This window comes from Saccostrea cucullata, unplaced genomic scaffold (assembly GCF_032062105.1).
Source record: "Saccostrea cucullata isolate Sc308-1 unplaced genomic scaffold, CSIRO_AGI_Scuc_v1 ctg41, whole genome shotgun sequence".
In the NCBI taxonomy this organism is placed as follows: domain Eukaryota; kingdom Metazoa; phylum Mollusca; class Bivalvia; order Ostreida; family Ostreidae; genus Saccostrea; species Saccostrea cuccullata.
In genome coordinates, this window is record NW_026930623.1 from 231,136 (window position 1) to 252,180 (window position 21,045).

The 21,045-nt window shown below is 33.4% G+C and overlaps 1 protein-coding gene across 3 annotated transcripts in view; it reads right to left on the reverse strand.

Annotated features, from left to right (window-relative positions):
- LOC134229339 (neuroligin-4, X-linked-like) overlaps positions 1–21,045 on the reverse strand; it is a 59,447-nt gene that overhangs the window by 20,057 nt on the left and 18,345 nt on the right. Inside the window, exon 1 of one of the 3 annotated variants that reach the window (XM_062711077.1) lies at positions 18,659–19,122. The exons of the other annotated variants lie outside the window; for them this stretch is intronic. Coding sequence (XP_062567061.1) covers positions 18,659–19,112 — 454 coding nt within the window. The 5' untranslated portion in view covers positions 19,113–19,122. Of the gene's footprint in view, positions 1–18,658; positions 19,123–21,045 lie in introns of those variants that run through there. 3 annotated transcript variants of the gene reach the window in all.

Consider the following 21,045-nt stretch of genomic DNA (forward strand, 5'->3'; position numbering starts at 1 on the left):
TATGGAGACACCACCACTTTCCGGTGGAGATCTGCAATTGTTTTCCTATAATCAGCACTAAAGGCCATTGAGCAGTTAAGGATGTTTTCGTGCCAGCACCTCCTGTGACACAAGACCTCGGTTAGTACGTTCTCACCTGAAGGACCCAGACTGGGATTCGAACCCGCGATGTAAGGATCAACCCGTAACTTCCCGACTCTAGAGCAGACGCTCTAACAACTGCTCTACGTGGGCGACTACTTAATAATCAGTGGAGCAGTGGAAAGAGCATTAAAATTTTGTCTTACAGTCGCTAAGTACGGAGTTGATCCTTACGTTGCGGGTTCCACTGCGTGACGTGGAGACCGGTCCTTCTAATAAGGCTGAATAGACCGAGGTAGGGTGTTGCAGTAGGCGCTGGTACGCGAAAGATCCTTCAAGTGCTGCTCAAGGACCCCGTGCACAAATTTGCAGCCCTTCACAAACACGTAGCTGCATCTCTTTATGAATGAAAAATCCTCGAGAGGGTCGTTAAACTACAAACAAACGTCGCGGGTTCGAATTCCTCTGCGGAATGAATAGACCAGTCTTTACAAGCCCACCACCAGCAAGGTCTGACGAAAATATTGAGTGAAAAGTTAAAAAATAAACTCGCTTAGATCTTATTAACGAAACAGTTACTATTCTTCTCTGTCGAAATATACAATCATGTTACTCTTCTCGCTGTCACATGGGTGCATTTTTAAAAATGATATAAAGCACCCTTTTAGGCTATATCGAATGAATATCATTAGAAAGTTAAAATGCAGAATTGACCATTAACAATCTATCCATGTTCTAAATCACTTCAAAAATAGCAAACACTGTAATTGATACAGAGATCTCGAAGATCAAGTTAATAAAATCTTTAGACTCTGTACATCCTTAAACATAAAGTTCGTACATAAACTACAGAAGGATTGATTTAGAACCCATTTTGATGTTCTGGGTTGGTATTTTATGGTGACCGTTCCCGATCTGTTTGGCTAACAGCATCAGACACTGACAATTATTTACAGAACTTGTCACATATTAATCCCAAGTTATGGCACTGTGCATTACTAACGACTTTAAGCGCCCAGTGATTACGATAAGTGATTTTTTGACCAAGTCCTCTTGTAGCATGAGTAGAATTGTATATGTTATATATTTGATGTGAAATGTATGCTTGATATATATATATGGAGAAAACGAACAACAATCAAGTTGAAAGGTTAATTGAAACAATACAAACTGGCAGCAGAGCAAACACGGACCCCTAAAGCATCAGAGGTGGGATCAGGTGCCATAAGGAGTAAGCATCCCCAACCGACCGGTCACATCCGCCATGTTCTCCTTTTCACCATGGTGAAAACGGAAAAAAATTGTAATGATGTTTAATAATCAGCATGAAAAACGTCAGTCAGTCTTCAACTTAATTATAAACTTTTTTTAAACAAAGTCATTGAATCGACCAGAGAACTTGCAAAATGATGTCCTTAAACGAGATTGTTTATAGGTTTGTTTTTTCAACTGATTTTCAGTGATTTGTCTCGTTTGAGAAATTATTCGTACGTAGAGAATGCTCTAAGACTTGTGTATCAAATCAAATAGGTGACATAACCCCATAGCAGGTGATGAAGGTATATTGGTATATAACTAAATATAGATAAAAAAAATCATCACTGCGACACATGTAGACTTTTAACAAAATTGTCGAAAACCCTGTTACATTTGTTTGTCAATAACCAGCTTTGATTGAAGAAAAATCGGCCTATTTGAACACAACCTAGATTGCAAGAGCAAATTAAGTTACATTTCAGTAACGACCATGAAGTTGAAAAAAATCAACAAGATGAATGTTTGAAATAAATACGAAATAGTTATACGGATGTCCCGGTAAGGTAGCCTATGGCGAAGGCTTAGTTTCTCAAATGCAAGTCAAACTCCAAGGTCAAGGTCAATATTTTTGGTATCAAGAGGAAGGTCTTGTCACATGTGAAATATGAAAGCCCAAGTACTGCCTGTTTAAAAGTTACTGCCAAGATTTATTTTTTTAAGTGGGTGAAACTCTAAAGGTCAAAAATATTTAAACCTGTTGAAGGTCTTGATACAATGAATACACATATGTTTAGGAAAAAAAATTAGATGTCAAATTTGCGACTTCACATATTAATTTTTTTATGAAGCTCAAAATATATTTAGCAAATGAAAATGGCACCAGAGATTTTTGACACAACTGGAAATAGTGGAATCAAATTTTTTTTAAAAAATGTTATAAAATGAAAGTCTTATTCATGCAAATGATGCCTACTATTTCTCTCTCCCCCCCCCCCCCCCTCTCTCTAAAAAACAATCGGTAAATCTGGAAAAATCATGATAAAACAGATTGTGTATTAATTAAAGAATTTAAAAGATGTTTTAATTATTTAAAGTCAGTTGAAACATGAAATATTAGTTCTAAAGACCTGCATGGATTCATTAGAAAAGAGAGAAAAAGACGACCTATTTTGTTAAAACAGACTAATGATTTATAAATTAATAAAACACGCCTTTGAAGAAGGGATGACTGAAATTGAGTTGGGTATCTTAAAAGCTTGTGGTAGGAATAAGTGCCTGTGTTTTTTAAGTCTCGTGTCCTTCGTTAAAGTAGCATCTCTCTGATCTCTGTTCTGATTATGTACAAAAGAAATAAAAAAAATATGAAATATTAAAGCCCTTGCATCACCTGTTCAAATGTTATGGCAGAGGTTAAAGTTTTTTTTAAAGTATAAGTCAAACTCTAAGATCAAGATCAAGGGTCAAAGTTGTTATCTAAAAGAAGGTATTGTCAAAAGGATTACAGATGTGAAGCATGATAGTCCTAACTCTAACCGTTCAAGCCAAGGTTGGATTTTAAAAAGTATAACAAACTCCTATTACAAGGTCAAAAGGTCTTGCCACAAGGATTATGTATTTGAAGTGTGAAAGCTCTAACACCAACTGTTCAAAAGTTATGGCCAAGGTTAAAGCTAGGTAAAATTTTGCAAAAGTGGGTCAAACTCCAATGTCAAGGTCAAATTTGATGGTACCCCCCCCCCCCCAAAAAAAAGGACAAGGAACACGCGTGTGAAAACCATTATGAACGCCCCAACCAATCAAAGTTATGGGCAAGGTTTTTGCAGACAAACAGATTAACAGACGGATGGACAGGGCAAAAGCTATATACTCCCGAATTTTCGATAACGGCTATTAACGGGGGCATAAAAAAGAAAAAAAATGACGAAATTTACAATATTTATGTACTAAAGTCACAAAAAAATATTTGGTTTTGGAAATCGCTCAAAGTCTGAACCATGGAATAAATTGGTCCTATAATTTGGACAAAACAAGCGACGTGTGAGCCTGCTAAATCAAGTTAAAGGATTCTGTAAATAATACAGAAATCAATAGAACAAAGAACATTAAACTGAATGATTTGTTTTGCAGACGCTATAGTGACTTTACATCCTTAATATTGATTTCTTGACAAATAATTAAAAGACAATGTTTAATTGAGTTAATTAGGTGAATCGTTTGCTTCCTCCATTCCAATTACATTTCTTTTAAAAAAAAATTTCTTTCAAATCTTCACTGATTTACTTTTGCCAAAATATATAAATTCCTTAAAAAATAACCGAAAGTTTAAAACAAATTTTCACTTATGTGAAACTCACAATTCATTGTTACCTATGATATTTCTAGGCATTGCTATACATAGAAATAGAGAATTGTTAACAATGAAATAAATCTCTTATGGCTTCCTTTCTCATTTCTTTACCCAATTACACTATATATCAAAAACGGTTACGTCCTTACGTATTAATCATTTGTATTATTAAGTTACACAATGCCATTTATAGCTAACACAAGACGAATATATCTGAAAATAAATATGAATTTAATTTAATGGTTTCCTTGGACACTGTGCGATTAAAGATCGGGAAGATAGAACAAGACCACGATACCCATTCCTCATTCCTGGCATTGCTGTCCTGTCAAAGACACTCTGTAATTAATGGATTTCTGGAGCACAGACTCGCGCAGACACGCATTTCCTGCACAGGAAATAGATAGCTGGCTTTACTTACCAGTAGGGATGTATAGGTTCAGGTTTAAGCATTCTTCTGAAGAATGAATAACGTGTTTGTATACCGACTTCTGACGAATAAACATCCTTCTAGGTTCATACAAGGTGAACCAGCCATCCCAAAAGCTTCTCTGGTTACAAGAATTGTCAAATCTGTCCGCTTTTCTAACAAGTTCCCAAGAAGTATAAATGTCCTTTGAAGGCATAAAACGAAACAGTCCATTGTCAACAGAACCATATTCTATTCCTCTAAAAGAATCTACATCTTGAAGAGTGAAGTTGGAGGCGTTGCGAAGGTCAACTTGAACACCGCGATATTTGCCTAGAACAGTGTTGACAATATTTCGTCCAAATTTTGAAATGATAAATTCACTGTGAGCGCTAAAAAGCTGACAAATGAACCACAAAGCCGTTACTCGCATGACTCTTTCAATATATGTATCCTTTGTTGAATTATAACTTTATTAATAATTAAAAAACACCTGCTGTTGAGCAAAGCAATTCTTGCAGCTTTGTCTGATTGGGGTATGTATTTCCTCATACACTCCTGTGTCCAGTATGTATAACACGACAAAACAACAAATTCCAAAGCACTGCAAAGTTCATTTATAGATGAGTTATTATATAATATCAACAAAAGCAGGAATTTCTAGTCACAATTCTTCGAAACTTTACCTCAATTCATTCAATCATTGGCACTAATATTCCTTCGCCAAATTGATAATTTAACATCAGATCAAAATTCTGCATTTAAACACAAATTGCGAGAAAATTTCTGCATTATGAGCTTTGAACCCTTTGCCACCGAAATAAACGGCTAAGCTAAAGCAGGTGTTGACTTTGAGAACATATGTTGCGTAATTAAAGAAAAATAAAAGGATCCTCTTGATAAGTCTTATTTTGACATCAGAAGACCCGGGAGTTATATAAAAACAGATCAGGAACACGAAAAATATAATAAAGGCTCAATACCTGATTAGCTTAATAGAAAATACTTCGTAAGTTGAAGAAAATAAAGGGAAATCGACAGGATGTCAAGGTTTCGATGCATTATATACAGAACAGTGCTTCAGATGCAGGAAAATAACTTTTATTACGTACTTGATTGTAACGAAAACTGCTGTTGTAACGAAGCTGAAATTGTGAAAGGAAAAATTCTGATTAAAGTTAAAGAATGAATTATCGTAGATAATTGTCGGGAAAAAACTCAAGTTAATAAGCCACCAATTGTATTAAACTAGCAATGATGAAAAGCATGTTGGTAATGAATTGCGTGATAGTGAACCTTTCATCGCCACAAAAACTAATCTTCTATCTGCACAACAAATTTTCGAACATATCATTCCTTTATCAATTATTATCAACTGAAATTTCCAGATTTATAGTTAGAAGTTTTGAATCTCCGATTAAGGCTGCATTTAAGAAGGATCAATGCAAAATAGTGTAGTTCAAAATAAAAGCTACCCAAAAAATTAAAATAACGAAAGTGGATAACTACTTGAAATGCATTCATAAATATTCACTGTACGAGTTTGAAAGGTGGCAAATGAGAATATTTTGCTCGGTAAACTTAATGCCTTCTAAGAGATTACCCTGGCTTTTCCACAGGAACATACATGTTAAAATCAGATTCAAAGAAAGATAATTCAAATTCTTACAATTTAAAATTAATGTTTACTAGTATTTCTGCAAGTTTTCTCCCTTCTGTTACAACCGTGTCCCAAAGAAAGGTTTGCAAAATCTATACGTTACGTATAGATGTCTTCAAGAGAATTAATTTACAACAAGATCATGCTTTCAAAGTCGGGGTAAACGCATTATAAAGAACAATTTCTGTATGTAAAAAAGAGGATTTTTTGGCAAGAAATCAAAGTACCAAGTTATTTTAAGATGTACATTAAATGTGTTTTCGAAGATATTTTTGAATTAGTTTACAAAAACAAAAGCTAGGCTTTGTGCTACAGGTTTTTATATTGTCAGTGAAATTTTTTTTTGTCTGAAGCGTATGCATGAAAATTATTAACTTGCTAATTAAGGCACAATCATTACTATAATAAAACGTGCAGAGTACTAGTAGCATTTAACAATTTAACCAACAACAAAAATATATTAACAGTGGGTGGGCTGAAAATCGATCTTTCTTGATCAGTTAAAATGTCTTCTGAGAAAAAAAGATTTTTAAAAAATGTTACTATATGTATTCTACTAGTACATTTAAAATAAAAAATAATGATGAAAAAAGTTTCTAGGAAAATTGTTCCACAAATGTTCAACCGATTTCTCAATTCAATCGGTTGTATGTCTATTATTTAAAATATTTGATGGCCAACTTTCTTTAGAAATATGTAATATAATATATTCGTTTTTATATCTATACCAAGTAGAATAAACAACAATGATTTTCACAAAATAAAAAAAAATACAAAATGATTTATAAAAAATATTCAAAAGACAAAAGCACACATTTTGTAATTATAAAAAAACCTCTAGCTATACTTTCATCACATTCTCTTATTTCAATTTTTTTAAGTATGAAGGTGAATATTTTTGTTTTGGAGTCTCTAAATCTAGACTTTATTTTCCTTCGAGAAATGCTTCTATTTAACTGTCTAAACAGGATTTTCCTTGGGCTGTCATTTATCAACGTTTCATTTCTTCCTCGTATTGTTATAGTAGATACCATATTGAAAGGAAATCGAGTTAACTTCTCTAAAATTGATTTAATATCTCACTAGTTTCATACTGGGGAGAACATAAAAGTTTCTTCCCAAGATGGATATTAATTTTGTCCATGTCTCAATTTCCATTAAGGCAGATTGTTTACGAGGGCTTTAGAAGCCGACAAAGATCCTTTGGTTTGGTATAGCTTCTTTAACACTTCATTTCACGTAACAAGGCATCGGTTGAAGCGTAATGAGAGAGAGTAATTTTACGGTGAACGAACGTGGTTGGTAAATATTGGTAGTATGTAATTTAATTATAATATACATAAAAGCACGGAATAATAGATGTGCATTGCTTTTATTTGTAAATACAAAAAAAAAAAAATAAAAAAAAAAAATACGGAATTCAAGAGGGGCCATAGATTAATTACAGATAAATGAATAAACACGCTTTCTTTTAGCTTTGTGTGACTTGCCACACAACATCTGATTTATCCTAGAATTCATAAAAATGGTTATTACAAATGCCATGTTGTAAAATAAGCCTTTTTTACATGCAGTTATTGAAGTCACCTTTATTTATAAAAGTAGAAAAAAATCAATAATTTTTAAAACCATTAGATTTATTTTTACATTTAGACATTATTTACATCAATAAACTTGTTTTGCTTAAGAAACTTTTAATAAATCTTAAACCTGAAGACTGATTTTTACATACAAGCATTATTTACATTATATATGCATATTATGCAAAAAATAACTCATCGACGTAAAGAAAAAATAGAAAGTAGTTATTGTTAATATAAACTTTTACTATACTTAAAGGTGCATGGAAACAGATTTGAAGTTATTTTCTGTATAATATCACGACTTATATATTTTAATTGCATTTCACACAAAAATATATTAAAAATTTTATTTCATCTTAAAGTTATTGACACTTCAAATTTTAGGTGGGTTTGATTGACACATCCTTTCACTCTCACAAATGTTACTTTTATTTTTAAAGTAAAAAGTGGCTATCTTGTTGTGTATTAATATTAAGACAGGTACATGTAATATTTCCTAAGAAGGCCTTTTTTTTTTTTTTTTTTTTACCAAATGATGACTTTAAACGAAACTGTTTATATCCTTATTTTCATCCCCTTGATTATGCATAGCTTGCCTCGCTTAAGAAATTGTCCATATGTAAAGCATGCTCTTGCGTATCAAAAGTTGCCGATATAAAAATTTAAGTCATCACGTTTATAATAAAGTTTGGATGTTACATTACTATATACATCTTTTTCTAGAAAAATATCCAAACATAAAAGGGATGTGTCGAACTCTGTGGTATCATATTTCAAACACACTGAGATACATCGAGTCGACATTTGAATGGGAGTAACTATTGTTAATTGATAATACGTCGTCGGTATATTACAGTAATATCATGTATTATTGATCTAAGATGAAATAAATCATTTTTAAACTTGTTTCAAAAAAGATAAAAATGACTGAAAAAGTAGTGATAATACGTTCCAGGAAAAATACAAATTGTGACCAAAAATCCATAAAAAGTATTTTTTTTCTCTAAGTAAACGTCAACTTTTAGGTACATGTTTGTAAGGTGAAAGATGAGAAAGTAAATAAAAGCATATGAAAATATCTCAATATATCTAAAAAGTTACAAACTAATACGTGGTTAAACTGGTATAAATCAATCATAGTCCTAAAAATGCAGGTGAAAGTCGAAATGTAAGTCGAAAATATACATATATAGGCTGTATTTACAAACAATGCCATTATAAATTTACAGATATAAAAGAAGAGTCTACGAGGGTTGTTCTAAAAGTTCGTGGACTTCTGTCATATCTTTTTTATTTTACGTCATATGTTATCCAAATTTGGTAGAATTATTTTAACAATAAATTAAAATGACTTGTATTAATTTTTTTTTAAATATTAAGATTTATTCGAAACTTATCCAGATTTAAAAAAAAGAAAAAAATCCAGAATTTCAAACTAAGAATTGATACATCAACTCTTATTCCAAATTATGCTTGATATTTTGCTTCGTTGAAAAGAAATCAACTTTAGAATAAAGTTTGGTGTTACATTGAAAACGAAGGATATAGATATCTAGAAAAATATCAAAGATCATAAAACTATACAAAATAGGAGCAGAACAAACACGGACCTCCGAAACATCAAAGGTGAGATCAGGTGCCATGGAGGAGTGAGCATCCCCTGCTGACCGGTTACACTCGCCGTGTGTTCCTTGTCATGATCGGGATATAACGGAAAAAATCATTTTTCAATTCAGTGTCAAAAAAGCTAAAAACGCACTGAAAAAGTCACATGGTTTTTCGCACAAAAATACACATTGTTGTAAATTACCATTTTCGAACTGCAGTACAATGACCATTACCCTACGTTATATTACATATATATAATGTTCAAGCACAGCTGTCTTTTAAAATTATTATCTTAAGTTTCCAAAGTGAATGTTTTTAAGGGGAATTTATTTATAAATGGTAAATGTTTCAGGTGAAAGTCGAAATACGAAAATATACATATATAGGTTTTTACAAACAACTGTATATAAATTGATACCATGTATATAAATTTTACAATTTTCTTCTTAAAGGTGAGTAGTTTTTAAAAGTTCTTTGTTCATTGTTCATTAACCATCTCCTCTTTGTTTTTCGAAATGTATCCAAATTTGGAATAGCATTATTTTAACAATAAATTAAAATGTAGTATTGTTTATTTTTTTAAATATTAAATTTTATGAAAAGGAAACTTATCCAGATTTTTTAAAAAACTAAAACAATCCAGAATTTCAAGTTGAATTGAAACAGCAACATTTTATTAACATACAAAGCAGTTATGAAAAATATATTTGCTGAAGAGTCAAAGTGAAAAGAAAATCAAGTTACAATAGATATTGTGGTCTACATTTCTGCAAAGAGCTATTGGATAAGAAGATAAAAAGACAGTATTGCAATATCAAAATTCACAAAAATTCAAATGGGAGTAGTTGTTATTTTTCAGCCATGAAAGTTCTACCAATTGATATGTGTAATTATATTTTAGTAAATGAAATACCCCCGGTAAAACTCAAATAATGTAAATTAAATTTAAAAAATGTATTTTGATCATGATACGGGATATACATCATAAAATGCCTTAATTTGTGCGAAAAAATTCTTAAAAAGTGTACAGCTGTATAAATAATTGACTATGAATTAGTCTGAAAAACGTCAGTCAGCATTTGATTCAATGATAAATTGTATTTGCTGACACAAAAACGATGACGTTTTAGAACGTCACGGAGCAGCAGATAACGATGCAATTTTGTGTTTTACTCAGAAAAAAAATCCTGAATAAACTCTAAAAATGTTGGAGGAGTAAAAAAATATGTCAAGCGAGTTGTGCATGCGTGGTTAAACAATACAGGCAGTTTTTGAATGACAGAGACTGTATCGGATAAGGACAATCTGTGATTAAACGGTTTAACTGTAAAAATTTGAACATAAACTTTTAAAAGTTTGAACGTCAAGGAAAGACGTAGGCGCTTCAATGCTGCTTATCCTGTGGAAGCAGAATTAAGCAATAAAAGAAATTAAAACCTTAACAAAGAAAATTATACATCAAAAACAATTCTTAAAAAATAAACGTCAAGCATTAAAAAAAATGTTTTTAATGAGTGGGAAGTGGATAACACTGTTTGAAATGTAGGGATAGTATTTTTATGCCCCCCTTCGAAGAAGGGAGGACATAAAATTATTGCTTTGCTGCTGTCTGTCTGTCGGTCGGTCTGTCTGTCGGTCCACTTAGTTTCCGTTCATTTTCTTCGCAACCGTTGCACATACTGAAATGAAATTTGGTATACAGATATATCACATGAATATCTAGGTCAAGTTCTATTTTGGGTACGATCGCACCATTTTTACAGAGTTATCCCCCTTGGACTTAGAAAAATTTCAATTATTTGCAGTTTCCGTTCATTTTCTTTGCAACCGTTGCACATACTGAAATGAAATTTGGTTTACAGATATAACACATTAATATCTAGGCAAACTTCTGTTTTGGGTACGATCGCACAATTTTTGACAGAGTTACATGTATGCCTCTTGGACTTAGAAAAAAATTAATAATTTGCTGTTTCCTTTCATTTTCTTTGCAACTTGTACATACCGAGATGAAATTTGGTATGCAGATTTATCAGATGAATATCTAGGTCAAGTTTTGTTTTGGGTACAATCGCGCCATTTTTGACAGAGTTATGCCCCTTGGACTTAGAAAAATTTCAATTATTTGCAGTTTCCGTTCATTTTCTTCACAACTGTTGCACATACTGAGATGAAATTTAGTATACAGATTTATCAGATGACTATCTTGGTCAAGTTCTGTTTTGGGTACAATTGCGACATTTTGGACAGAGTTATGTCCCTTTTGGACTTGGAAAAATTCCAATTTGGGGGGTGGGGGCATAAGTGTTTTACAATCATATCTTGGTTTTGTTTTAGAAATTCTTGATGCTATGTTTTGACGTTACATTGCCGTTAAGTGTGCTCCGCGGGTACAAAACATGTTGATTTAAAATGAAGTAAATTGATTTCTGTTAAATCGAATGGAACGAAACTTCACACATCAAAAAAACAAAATATTTTACATATCATATTGTGCTTATTTTAATTTTTTATAGAGTATTATAACGAAGATTGATATCGTCCACGTAATTTTCGAACAACCCTGGTAATTATGTTCGAATCCCGTTTCACCCATCTTTTAACGACCAAACAATACAATTTACACAATGCATCAATACTACTGATCTCCAAGAATTAGCTTAAGATGAAGTCAAGGTCGAGGGGGGATAAGGTGCCATAGCATTCCTGCTGAGTGCTCCTAGACATGATCGGGAAATAAGGGGAAAATCCTCAGACAATTCAGTGAGTATAAATAATGGTCTAATATAATTTAATTCAGCATTTGACTTCTTTTTGCAAACAAGGTCTTTGTAACGACAATAGAACATACAGTATGAAATGATGACTTTAAACAAGAATTTTGACATTTTTGTTTCAACTATTTGTTTGTTAATAATTTACCTCGTTTTTGAAAATGTTCATACGTAGAACATGTCCTTGCGTATCGAATCAACTAAAAGATAAGGCATATAAACCCCGTATGCAGGTGATAAAGGTATATTGCTGCATAAGGAAGGGAAGTATTGCAATCAAAGTCTTCATGTTTATCATAAGGCTTGGTTGTTATAGATTACCATTAACGCCTTTTTCAAAGAAAATGTCTAAAAATTAAACAAATGTGTCAGACCCTGTTATCTCTCCAAGCTCACAAAGAAATGTCGTACTGATTGATTCGTATAAGAAAGGAAATAGCGATTGTTAATTGACAATACGTCGATGATATATCTAAATACAAGTGTATGGAGTTGAAGGCCACAGCAAGTATTTTATTCTTTTCAGGTTTAAGAAAAAAAAATCTTCAATATCATATGGCAGTTTTAAACATTCCCAACATCCAACATGAATTTGAAGTAACCATATCTATTACAAAAGTTCATAAAAATCTATATAAGCAAACTTAATATACGTAGCGAGTTCCCATTAAAGTTGATTTGAACATATTTTATTGATATATAATTACAAAGGGATTGAGCGCAAGTTCTGAAAATTTATAACGCCCTCTCCCTATACATTTAAATTACACATTTATATTGTCACAGTTAAACATGCTATATAAAGTATTCAGTATTTGCAAAAGTAAACAAATTGATGCATTTTACATATATGTATAATTGTACAAGAGGCCCATGGGCCACATCGCTCACCTGAGCATTGTGGCTGGGAAAAGAATAAATGGGTTCATTATTGAAAAGTTTAAATCCAAAAGCAGTCCCATGACCAATCATGGCTTTGCCATTCTTGAGAAGATGATTTTGTAAAGAATTTTCCTATATACTTGGATTGGCCATTTTGGCCCTGCCCTTCCCCCGGGGGTCATGATTTGAACTATCTTAAATCTACACTACCTGAGGATGCTTCCATATAAATATGAGCAATTAAGGCTTTGCTATTCTTGAGAAGAAGATTTTCAAAGAATTTTTCTATATATTTCTATGTAAAACTTGATCGGCCATTTTGTCTCCGCCCTATATATTTGAACAAACTTTCTAAAAATGCTTCCATGTAAATATGAGCAATTATGGCTTTGCTATTCTTGAGAAGAAGATTTTTAAAGAATTTTCCTATATATTTCAATCGGCCATTGTGGAAACCCCCCCCCCCCCCCCGGGGGGAATGAAACAAACTTGAATCTACACTACCTGAGGATGCTTCCATATAAATATGAGCAATTATAACTTTGTTATTCTTGAGAAGAAGATTTTTAAAGAATTTTCCTATATATTATGTAAAATGTTGTCGGCCATTGTGTGATATGAACAAACTTGAATCTACACTACCTGAGGATGCTTCCATATAGATATGAGCAATTATGGCTTTGTGATTCTTGAGAAGAAGATTTTTAAAGAATTTTCCTATATATTTCAATGTAAACTTTGGTCGGCCATTTTGGCCCCGCCCTACCCCTGGGGGTCATGATTTGAACAAACTTGAATGTATACTATGAGGATGCTTCCATATAAATATGAGCAATTATGGCTTTGTTATTCCTGAGAAGAAGATTTTTAAAGAATTTTCCTATATATTTCTATGTAAAACTTTAATCGGCCATTTCAACCCCCTTCAGGGGTCATGATTTGAACAATTGAACCTACACTACCTGAGGATGTTTCACCATAAGTTTCATCTTTCCTTGCACAGGGGTTCTTGAGAAGAAGATTTTTAAAACATGCCACCGAATTTTCACTAATTCCCAATTATCTCCCCTTGAATGAGGGCACGGCCCTTCACTTGAACAAACTTGAATCCTCTTCTCTCAATGATACTTTGTGGCAAGTTTGGTTGAAATTGGCCCAGTGGTTCTTGAGAAGAAGTCGAAAATGTGAAAAGTTTACAGGCAGACAGACAGACAGACGGACGCCGGACAAAATGTGATCAGAAAAGCTCACTTGAGCCTTTGGCTCAGGTGAGCTAATAAAAAGTTGAACAAATTCATATATCAATATTGGTACAGTATTTAACAAGGAAAAGTTCTTTCAAGCCTCTTTCTTTACTCCTCAATAAAATACCGGGGTATTAACAGTTGCGAAGGATAATATTCAGGAGTACTGTGCAACAATATATTTAACAAGAGGCCTACGGGCCTTATAGGTCACCTGAGTATCGTGTAACAACTTTCAAACAAATAACTTTGGTTTGTGTTTAAAACAAGAGGCCATGAAACTTACAATTCATAATTTTGATTGATTGATTGTATATTGAAAGAGGCACCTTTGCTTATCATAATTATAAACTTAGCATGCTTACTCTATTAATTAATACCCATAGGTTGATCAGAGTAACAAAGAGAAAATGCACTTCCACTTTATAACCAGTTTTGCATCTCACCCCAAAGGAACCACGAACCATGGTTCCATATATTTCAAAATTTTGCATATTTTATCATAAAATGGTTGATTAATACCAAAGAGCAGGTTTCAAAGCATTAATTTATTTTCAGACTATATACCCCCCCCTACCCCGACCCAGTGGGGGGGGGGGGGGGGTAAAAAAAATAACCATTTTGCTAGATGCACCTTTCTTCATCATAAATATACATGTATATACTTGGATCATTGGCATAAAACCCAGGAGCAAAGGAAAAGATTTTCAAAGAATTAATGTATTTTCACTATATAATCTATATAGCCTCTCCCTAGCACTAGAACCCCTGATCCCGGGGCCATAAAATTCACAATTTTGGAAGAGGCACTCTTGCTCATCATAACTATGTGCTTAGTTAGTTAATTTAATACCCAGAAGCGGAGAAGAAGATTTTCAAAGAATAAATGCATTTTCACTATATAATCAATAGAGCCCCACCCTAACACCAGAACCCCTGACCCTGGGATCATAAAATTACAATATTGGAAGAGGCACTCTTGCTCATCATAACTATGTACTTAGTTAGTTTATTTAATACCCAGGAGCAGAGAAGATTTTCAAAGAATAAATGCATTTTCACAATATAAACAATAGAGCCCCGCCCAAATACCAGAACCCCTGACCCTGGGGCCATAAACTTCACAGTTTTGGAAGAGGCACTCTTGCTCATCATAACTATGTACTTAGTTTATTTAAGACCCAGGAGCAGAGAAGAAGATTTTTAAAGAAATAATGCATTTTTACTACATAATCTATATAGCCCCGCCCTAGGACTAGAACCCCGATCCTGGGGCCATGAATTTCACAATTTTGGTAGAGGACTCAATGCTCAGTACATTCATGTCAACAGTTTGCCTGCTTGATGTCCAGGAGTAAAGGAGAAGATTTTTAAAGATTGCAATAATTTTAGTGGTTTTGGCCCCACTCCCCAGGCCCCAGGAGGCAGGGACCATGAAATTCACAATCTATGTTCCCCTTCACCCATAGATGCTGTATACGAAATTTGGTTGAAATTGGTTCAGTGGTTTCAGAGAAGAAGCTGAAAATGTTCAAATGTTAACACACGACGGACGACGACGGACAAAAACAGATAGCAATAGGTCACCTGAGTTACTCAGGTGACCTAAAAAGCAGAGTATCATGTGCGGGTACTTGAAAATTCCAAATACGAGAAAAGAAGAAAAAACTTCAACTCCATATTTAGATATATTGACGGCGTATTGTCACTTAACAATGGTTATTTCTATTCTTATGTCGATGTGATATGCTGAGCTTGAAATAAAAGATATCATTCTAGATTTTGACACATCTGTTTCATTTTTGGATCTATTACTTGAAAAAGATGTTAATGGTATTCTAACAACCAACAAACGAGATAACTAACTTTTCAATCGTCAACTTCTCTTACTTATGCAACCATTTACCTTCATCGCCTGCATACACTGAAGACGAATTTCATTTTGTTTTAATTTGTCCCCTATACAAGGACTTGAGAATTCATTATATAAACTATGCGCTGTTTCTTAATGTATAGAAGAGCCATACCAAGCCAATCTTTAAGCAATTAAAGAATAATAGTATATACAGGGGTTATATCTCACAGTTGATTCGATACGCAAGATAATGCAAATTCTAAAACGAAGTAAATCTTTGATAAACAAGTTGATGAAACAAGAATATCAGCAGTCCTGTTTAAAGTAATCATTTATTAAGTTCTATGGTCGATACAATGAACTTGTTAGCGAATACAATTGATCACTAAGTCAAATGCCGACTGACATTTTTTATACTTATTGTTAGGTTAATATTGACACACTGACGACGGATTTTTCCATTATTTCCCGATCAAACACTGCGGGTGTGACCAGTCGGCATGGGATGCTCACTCCTCCATGGTACCTGATCCCACCTCTGATTTTTTGGAGGTCCCTATTTGCTCTTCTCCAAAATTGTAATGTTAAATGGACTTATGAGCTTAAGTACTACAAGATATCTCCTTATATTTCACCAAAGCTGTTTGACACAGTTACCCTTATCTAATGGTGACAGTTTGGCGAAATACTTGTATTTTTCATCAGTGCATCGAATACAAAGCATATGCGATCTTGCTATTGTTCAATCAATAATCTCTGGTATTTCTTTAAAAAAATGGTTGATAGTTTAAGTGAAGACAACCCCAAGAGTCAAATAAGGAGAAAGGCGAGGAACAATCAATATACTACAGTTTTAAAGCCCTTAAGATAGAAAGACAGTGGTGTTGTAATTTTAATCAAACTTTTATTAACTCACAACCAATTCTAAAGGGAATATCAGATATTTCATTGTCAGGTCCATCTCTACTAATTGGCTCGGAATGTAACCTCATAATTTATACTTGACTCTTGATAAATCCCCTCATATATGCCAGTTAACACACTTTAAGATTTACTTCCAGAAACGATGTGTATGTACATGTATGTTAAGAAATACAATTTAAAGGACGTTACTAACTTTGCTGAGAATTATCACGTGTACAATGAAACATATGTAGATAACGAACAATATTCAAGATCAAAAGTCGATGAAACAATACAAAATAGAAGCAGATCAAACACGGAAGTCCAAAACATCAGAGGTGGGATCAGGTGCGAAGGAGGAGCGGCATCCCCTGCCGACCGGTCAAACCCGCCGTGTGCGAGCCTTCCTTGTCATGATCGGGAAATAACGGTAAAATCTGTCGTCAATTAAGTGTATAAAAATGGACTGACAATTACTTTGAAAAACGTCAGTCATCATTTGACTCAATGATAAATTGTATTTGCTGACTAGGTTATGTATCGACCTTAGAATTTACGAATTGATGATTTTAAACGAGACTACTGATATTTTTGTTTCATCAGCTTGTTTAACAGTAATTTACCTCGTTTAAGAAATTTGCTCTTGCGTATAAAATTAACTGAGGTATATAACCTCCATATGCAGGTGATGAAGGTAAATTGCTGCATAAGGGAAGTTGACCGTAAATTTAAAGTCATCATGTTTATCATAGAGTTTGGTTGTTAGATAGCCATTAACGTCTTTTCAAGTAAAATATCCAAATTAGAAACAGATGTGCCAGACTCTGTGGCATCTTTTATCTCAAGCTCATCGGGATAAATCATATCGACATTAGAAGGAAATTACTTGTTAAATGACAATACGTCCGCGAAATATCTAAATGTCGAGTTGAAGGCACCTGCAATTGTTTTCTGTTCACATATAAAATTTTGGACAAATTTTGCTTCATTTGAATACACAAATAGGTCTGCTAATAATAGGGCGCAATTGGTACCCATAGGAATATCAATAGATTGTTGGAAGTATATAAGTATTTCCAGTAATTATTATAAAAGTTTTTTTATTAAAGATTTATATCAATGTATCATTCCTTCAAACATTTTTCAGCAAATCATTATCAATAGGTTAAGCTGATAGATATTGCGGGAGTATATAACACATTTGAAATCATCACTGTCATTCAAGAACGTAAAGGTATAGAAGAAAGTAATTGAAAGGGAGGGTCTTAGCATGTAAGCAATCGTTACGAAACATTACAACTCCAAATACAAGTCATTAAAACGTGAAACTATTCAGTAATCTTTTTATTCTAATTGATCTCTGTAATTTTTTAAAAGTTTATACCAAAGAATTTTAATTGTTCTTCAGAAGAAGTTGGAAATACTACGTACAGATGTATAAACATAAAACAGCATCAATTGAAATGCAGTTGAATGAGACTTTTTCTATTTTTTTTTCCATTTCTATGTCAAAACTAGAGGTACTATGAGCACTGAGCTCACTAGATGATACCCCCGCCTCCAAAGTGTTTATAATGGCAAAGTCAATGCTTTGCTTTGGGAAACCCAAAATAAGTGTCAGATCAAAAAGTAAAACAGAAGGTGCACAATGGCAATATGTAACAAAGATGAGTCTCATCAAATTTCATTCAGTGGTATGAGAGGAGTTGCGGATAAGAGATATGTACCCCTAAGCGTAACAGACGGACGGACGTACACCTTTTCAAGCAGGGGCTAGAAAAAGATACCCATAAACTGAATTACGGAAATCACTTTATAGCTAGTAATAATATGAGTGAGTATTTAATAACTGTTCTCTACAACTTATTATTAATCTCGATGTTATTTGCATTGCCTCCTTATAGTGTTTGTAATACTTTTATATCAATATGTTACCATTTGCAACAACCTTGTTGGACACACATGCATGCACGTAGATTTTTTTTCTAGAACGCGTTCTTAAAACTATTGTACAGTCATGTACCTATAATACAGATTCTAGGCATTTATGCTTACCTTGGATAGGTGTATAAACATTTAAATACAAACAATCTTCTTTTAGCTCTTGACTGGCCAATAAAAATCCTTTTCTACTATCTTTGCTGTATATGTTCTCCGACTTCCGGTTGTCCTGAGGACAAGGCAATCTGAGGTGAAAGCTATCCATGATATTCCAGTGTTTGGACAACCGTTGAGAATAGGAGAAACGGCCACTACTATTGATGAATGTACCATAATGGATGCCAATATATGCGTCTAAATTTCTGAGAGAAGAATGTGTTGGGAAATCTACAATCATTCCCCTGTACTTTCCGAGGTCAGTAGTAATTATTCTCGGGCTCAGCTTTCGCTGAAATGTTGACTCCATCCTAATTTGTGACACACACAGGAAATAAAGTAAAACACCACTCCAAGCTAAATGTTTCTTCACTTGCATTTGATACAGTAGATGGAACACGATGTTCTTCATGATATAAAAAGAAATTCCACGATTGCTGGTCATAAATATGTTAGTTGCACGCTCATATTGTTCGTATTTAAGATAATTTTGAACAGATCCATAGATTCTGAGAAACCATTTATTACAAACAGCAGAATCATTACAACACTTGTATTCCGACGTGTATTCTTCAGATTTTGTTTACAACTTCAAATATTTCATCGTATATCTTCCAAACTTCCGAGTTTTTGTCTTGCTGGGTTAACGAATCGCCCGCAAGGGAAACTTTCGTCTATTTTTCGATCGACCTCCTCCATTTGACGTTTTGCGTCAATATTTTGACATCTTATCGTTTATTTGGAATTGTGCAGTTAATGCTTGTTCGCTTTCCCTTCGGAAAACATCTGCTGCTTTCCGTGATTTAATTATTCCTGTGCAAAAAACCTGCTAAAAAGCCAAGGGAAGTTGCTATCTTACTCTACATATCAATATCTTTTCTGACCGCCTCTTTGAAGAGTGGTCATAGTGTTTTAATTTCTTATAGATTTCCTGTGCATTTATCCTCAGAATTGTAATGTCTTCAGATGGCAAAGCACTTAATGAAGTTAGATCTTCCTCGCGATATGAAGCATCAATACCGAAATCACGTTGTTTAGTAGCCTAAATGGCCACACATGGATTACCTCTCTCCGGTGACGGATAAGTGAGGGAATTCAGTTCATTTATTAGATAAAAGACTCGTTATGATTTTTCAGGGAAATTAAGCTCATCATCAAAGGCTCTCATTCCAGTGATGAAGAATCGCTTTCAGCCTTAGATAATCATTACTTCGGATGACACTATACAGTAACCACCATTTACTACATTAGCAGTAGTGATGTGGTGTGTATAAAATGTATGGAGCGGAAATGAAAATGTTCAAATTTTTTTTAGAACACGCCAGTTCTTCTCTTTCGTGTTTTTGAAGGATAAAAATATCAATTTGCTAGACTTTTTTTTGGTTATATTAGGCATTGTTTCCAGAGTAACCATGCCTCTGATGATATTATTTAAAAAGATATTATAATTAAAATGCACATAATATACAATTTAACTTGTAAAGTTATACAACCATAATCAGGTAGCTTCATTCCATTAAGTATTAAATCAAAATCACTTTCATTCCTTGTAATTATGTAGGACAAAACCTTTATTGTTTCCGAAGCATACATTTTACGTCTAGTTATCAGAAAATCACCCCCTGATGGAAGACCTTATCGAATTTTCGGCCATTTTTGTATCTATCATATTGACTATCAAATCTACATAAAACGGGACGTCGTTATGCCTACTGTTGAAGGCAATTATGACTAACAAGAATCGGCTCCCAAAGAAAGGCTGGAGACTGATTTTTATTGAGTCGTGATGTACAATGTCCGACCCAAAGGCTGCCAATTTTTGGCCATAAAGTTAAATTAAACCACTAGAACAGATTGAAGAGATCAGTTCTTTGTTCACTCTTTGATCTTGATGAGGAATAAGTATTTTGTGTTTCAATGCGATATATCGAATTTATATACATTTTTTTCTTATACGTTTGATCCAAATGCACTTAATTTATATCTGTTAGTATTGATAGAAGTAAAACTCCGTATGCATTCGTAATTTATAGAAAAGAAAGGAGAAATGATATAACTACTGATAAGGACTCAACATTTCAAAAATTCAATTCTATTTAACGAAAAATAAATATTTATATTATTTACTAATTTAAAAAATGAGAACTTAATTACGGTATGCTCCCTTAGTATGTATAAGCGTATTGTTATACATGCTTTTTTCAGCTATTCCATTAATTATTACAATTTAGTGAATTGTTTATTCTTAGTATACAGTGTTGTGAAATTAGAAATCACTAGCGTTTGAAGGCTGTAATTGATAGCGACAGTACGCCTGCTAATCTGACAGTTCTGATTTCAACAAC